The sequence below is a fragment of the Vigna unguiculata genome, chromosome 9 (assembly GCF_004118075.2).
Source record: "Vigna unguiculata cultivar IT97K-499-35 chromosome 9, ASM411807v1, whole genome shotgun sequence".
NCBI classification, from domain to species: domain Eukaryota; kingdom Viridiplantae; phylum Streptophyta; class Magnoliopsida; order Fabales; family Fabaceae; genus Vigna; species Vigna unguiculata.
Window position 1 is genome coordinate 16973603 of NC_040287.1, and position 5454 is coordinate 16979056.

The following is a 5454-nucleotide window of genomic DNA, read 5'->3' on the forward strand; positions in this document are numbered from 1 at the left end:
CACAAATATACATAAATAATGTCTTAATTTTAATATATTTTATATATTTAACATTTCAAAATTTGTGTATATCTGTAAAGAGAAAAATGATTAAATTTGAGTGAGGTGTGTATGTATATGAATAGAAAAATTGTTGATTTTTTTGGGTAATGGATACAAATGAAACACGTCACAACTCTCCAAATCACTGAAATTCTCATAAGTGAAAAAGGGGTGAATAACTACATGGTGTACAGGCCAGGTGCTTCGCACTATTTCCTGCATTTATTGCATCTGAACAACTCACAATTATCTGTAATAACACACAGTTGAGATTTTAGAGAATTGCAAAGTTATAAAAAGATTAACTTTCAAGAACCAACCCTTAAGAACCGATAAAGCCTAATAATGCTTCAAGTATTTGAAGTAGTAAATATGTTAAGTGCTGCTTTACATGCTTTTCTTTTCAAGATCACAATTTGGATGAACCACTGGACAAAGCATAATCAACTAATTCTCTTCTCAAAATTTTGCCAGCCGGAGATTTTGGGATAGAATTGACAAAACATACTCGCCGTATCTTCTTGTAAGGAGAAACCTGCATCAATAATATGTTAGCAATTTGAATCACTATATTATTACTGAAAGTATTATCTGATCTAACTAATTATGGCTAATAATCTAAATGTCATGATATATTAATTGTGTAGATATTAGCAATATTATAATTTGGTGAAGGGATCAAATTATAAATATTGAAATTAATTAAATAATTGATAAAAGTTACATAAAGAATTATAGTTCTACCTGTAATAAGCATGTACACTACTCTCTATTCCTTTCTCTTCCTCTCCCATCAGGAAAAGAAAATCATGAAGAAACTTTTAGGTACTCTATAATTGGAAGATCAGGTACTAATATTTCATTTATTGTTTTCCAATGATCAGGCTTCCGTATTCTTTTCTTTTCTTTGAAATATTGAGAACTGTTAAGTTATTGTAGGGGTTTATTGCTCTTTTGTAATTGTTCTGTTTTGATTCGTAATCTAACATAATAAGCATACTTAAGCAACATGGCAAGAACTAAGACTTGTTCACAGGAGCATCTAGGTTTTATTAGTGTTTGTTACTGAACACCAGGTTTCAGAAGCAGACCTGCTTTGCCACAAACTCCATAATCTGATCTGCAGAAATGTTGCTTCCAGGTTTTCTTACTACAAAGGCCATAGGAATCTGTCCTGCTTCTTCATTAGGGTACCTGTTACCAAAAAAAGATTAGCAGATTAGCGATGCATTTATGTTATGGGAAATGCATCGCCCACACAAACAACACCAACTTTTTGGTTTTGGATTGGATTTGTCTTCTCTAAGCTCAGCTTGCATAACGCAAGTAATCTCAGTCGATGATAAAAAAATGAATTGTTGAAATAATATACACCAATGCAGTGCAACTGATACTATTTACTTTAAATTGCTCACTTTAGAGAAGCCAGTGATATATATTAACAAACAGTTTAAAATCAAAAGAGAAATTTTGGTTCTCTGTAAATCGATCTGCTTCTGAACACACACAAGATTAAGGGATTAGATCCATACGGAATTACTGCAGCATCAGCAATTTCAGGATTGGTGAGAAGTATGTGTTCCAATTCAGCAGGGGGAACCTGGAAAAGGCTTGAAAACAGTAAGAAAAATGTAAAAGTAGCAGAATAAGATTGAAAAAAAAAAGATAACATCTCACCTGATAAGCTTTGTATTTGATCAATTCCTTCAGTCTATCTACAATGTAGAGGAAACCCTCAGAGTCAAAATAACAAAGATCGCCTGTCTTCAGCCATCCCCCTGAATCCAGTGTTTCAGCTGACGCCTTCTCATCTCCTACATAACCTGCATCCACACCATGACCATCACACCATAAATGAAACATACACATACTACACAAGCAAGATTATAAAGTGTGAATTAGATTTCCCCACTGATATGAACTTTTCTTCACTGCTTATTAGTATAATGCAACCAAAATGAATAGGCCTTATCTCAGATTACATTGGATTCTGTAATACCATGATGTTGGAAAATGCTTATATCCGAAAGAACAATCTCAGGAAATATAAAGGAAATAGGAAATAACCTTTCATGATTGATGGACCTCGAATCCACAGTTCCCCTTTTTGGCAAGGAGGTAATGCCTCTCCAGTTACAGGGTCCACTATCTTGGCCTCCATGCTTTCTGACAGTCGACCCACAGAACCATGGCGCTTAAACTCCTTAGAACCAAATGGTCTAGCCGCTGCTCCTCCACTTTCAGTAAGACCATAGCCCTAGGGGATAAAATAATAATAAAAAAAAATTAAAATATTCCGTTGGTCCTCGTTTTTGTGTCAAAATCTCAATCTGGTCCTCGTATTTTTATTAGTCTCAATTAGATCCTCATTTTTGTAAATTAGTATAAATTAGGTCATTTCCGTTAGTAGAGAACTAATACCGTTACGTTAAGTAGGTGCCACATGCTCCTCGTTTTTTTGAATTTTTTAATCTTTTTTAATTTTTTTTAGCTTTTTTTAAATTTTTTAATTTTTTTTATTAGAAATATTTATGCCACGTGTCATGTCTGTAGTGTGTCACGTGTCAATCTAATATGGTGACACATGTTAAATTAAATTATTGTATGAATCTCAATTTGATCCTCATATTTATTAATTTGATTTGATTTGAATCCCAATTTTTTTTTTTAATTTTCAATTTCAGGCACTCCAAATTTAGACCAAATTTTACTTTTATATAATGTTATGATTATTTTTATTAAAATTGATATTTTTATTAAATATTTTAATAATATTAATTGTATTTAATATTAAAATATTAAATATATTTATTTTAATTTCTTATAAAATTATTTTAAAATTTTACATTTGAATTTATAAAATTGTTATTTTTAAACCAACTCTAAAATATTGTTGATATAGAATATTATACAAATATTTTGAATATAAATTTATTAATCTATATATTTATAATTTTAAAATAAAATTTAAATAAAGTTTAATATAAAATATAAATTTATATAAATTAAATATTGTTAAAAATATGTAATAGAAATATCACTTGTAATAAAAGTATCATCATTACATTTATAAAAAAATTAAATTTGTTCTAAATTTGGAGCACATGAAATTAAAATTTTTTAAAAAAATTTGGGACCGAAATCAAATCAAATTAACAAATATGAAGACCAAATTGAGATTCATACAATAATTTAACACGTGGCACACTACAAACCTGACACATGGCATAAATATTTAAAAAAAATTAAAAATTTTAAAAATTCAAAAAAAAAATTCAAAAAAACGAAGAGCTGACACGTGACACTTACTTAACGGTGTTAGTTCTCTACTCATTTACCCAAATGAGGACCTAATTGATACTAATTTACAAAAATGAGAACCTAATTGAGACTAATAAAAATACGAGAACCAAATTAAGATTTAGCTACAAAAATAAGAACTAACGGAATATTTTAACTAAAAAAATAATAATAATGGTCTGAATTTTGTGGTGTAATTTTACAAATATTTGGATAAAAAGTCTTGAGGGTTTTAAGTAGAACAAAATCATCAATAAATCACATTTGTTTATTTTTTGGATAAAAAGAAAAATTACTTAATTAGTTCAAAACAATTTAAAACTAAAATATAACAGTCTAAATAAAATACATTACACGAGAAATTACTCTACACAGTAATTATGGCTTTGTTTTGTGATCAACTATGTTATTGAGTTGTGATCAACTATTTATATCAAGATATCTATATCGTATCATTCTCAACTATTTTAAAAATTCCTTAAAAAAGTTACTCCTACTCACCATAAGGTAAGAAGAATATAGTGGACTTTTTTTGTAAGGTTTATTTACAATTTATGTGGCATTAAATTTTTTGAAGGTCCCTTTTGAGTCCTACGACAGTGGACAGGTTTGGCTATCTCCAAAAAGTGGGACCTGATTATCAGAAGAAGGGTAACAATCACGTGGTGAAAAGGTTAAGTGCAGTTCACCTGGAAAATTTCCACGTTGGGGAATTTGGCTTTGAATTCATCGGCGACATGCTCGCCGAGCGGCGCGCCGCCGCAACCTATAATCCGGAGCGAGCTCAGGTCGTACTTGTTCACGAGCTCCGACTTGACGAGGGCCACCACGAGCGGCGGCGACACCGGCATCATTGAGATTTTATACCTCTCCACGGCTTTGAGCATACCTTCGAAATCGAATCTCTGCATCAGAACGAGCGTCTCCCCCAAAGAGATGCACCTGACCAGCATGAAGAACCCGAACACGTGGAACAGCGGCATCGTGAACAGTGACACGGCGCGCTTTGCCGTTTCGTCGGCATCTTGCTGGATGGTCCTCGGGTGATAGTACCCGGCTGTGACTGCAATGAAGTTCCGGTGGGTGAGCAACACGCCCTTCACGCGCCCGGTGGTGCCGGAGGAGAAGAGAATTGCGGCGGAGTCGGACTGACTCACTTCGACTCCGGGAGCGCGTGAGTGTGAGTCTACGTTGGCGTCGAGCATGGAGAGGAAGAGCGGGGAGTCGGTGAGAACAGTGCCGAATTTGAGGGCGGGGATGTTTGAGGCGACGGCGGAGGTGACGAAGGCGATGGCGGGTTTTGTGAGTCGGACGAGGTGAGTCAACTCGGAAGGGGAACTGAGCGGGTTGGCAGGTGCGACTGTGACCCCGAGCGAGAGGAGAGAGAAGTATAGTACGGGAACGTGCACGGAGGTTGGAGTGAGGATTAGTGCCACGTGGCCTTTGGAGAGAGGGGTGAGAGATTGGATGGAGGAGGCGAGGGATTTCACTTGGCGGAGGAAGAGGGAGTAGGAGAGGTGGCGGCCGGTTGTGGCGTCGATGATGGCGGATTTATCAGTGGCGGTGGCGGCGGCGGGGAGGAGGGAGAGGGCGTAATCGGTGAGGGAGAGCGGCTGAGACGGCGGAGGGAGGGGGACGTTTGGACGGAGGCTGTGGAAGATTCTAGAAGAAGAACAGAAACCGGTGTTTGGGTCGATGGTGGTGTTTGGAAGAGAGTGTTTTTGGTTTTGGGTGGCCATTACTGTTGTAAAAATTTAATCTCTCTGAGTATGTTTCCTGTTCTCCACCGGAGTTGTCTCTTCTTCTTGCCAAACCGGTCTGTCAATTTCTGCTTTATATAGTGTTACATTGTCAGTCACGTTCAGCATGTGCAGCTCACGTGTTACAATATAAATATATTTAAATCTTAAATATATAATTCATAAGCGTGTCTGATATGAAATAAAATGAATAATTGAGAAAGAATAATAGATGATGGAGAAGAGAAACAATAGAGAATAGAAAATCAGATAATAAGGAGCAATTCATTTGTGTGTTATTATTAATAGGAATAGTCCTATTTATAGATACAACATGTACTCAAGATAGGAAACAAATCAATGTAGTTAATAC

At 35.2% G+C, this 5454-nt stretch overlaps 1 protein-coding gene across 1 annotated transcript; it reads right to left on the reverse strand.

The window, feature by feature from the left end:
• Positions 1–242: 242 nt before the first annotated feature.
• LOC114164834 (4-coumarate--CoA ligase-like 9) lies at positions 243–5164 on the reverse strand. Its single transcript, XM_028049607.1, has 6 exons — positions 4032–5164; positions 2110–2299; positions 1720–1865; positions 1575–1642; positions 1134–1236; positions 243–577 (listed from the first exon to the last, which is right to left on the reverse strand). Exons 1-6 carry the CDS (start codon positions 5079–5081, stop codon positions 452–454), a joined length of 1683 nt encoding a protein of 560 aa, XP_027905408.1. The 5' UTR covers positions 5082–5164; the 3' UTR covers positions 243–451.
• Between the last annotated feature and the right edge of the window lie 290 nt (positions 5165–5454).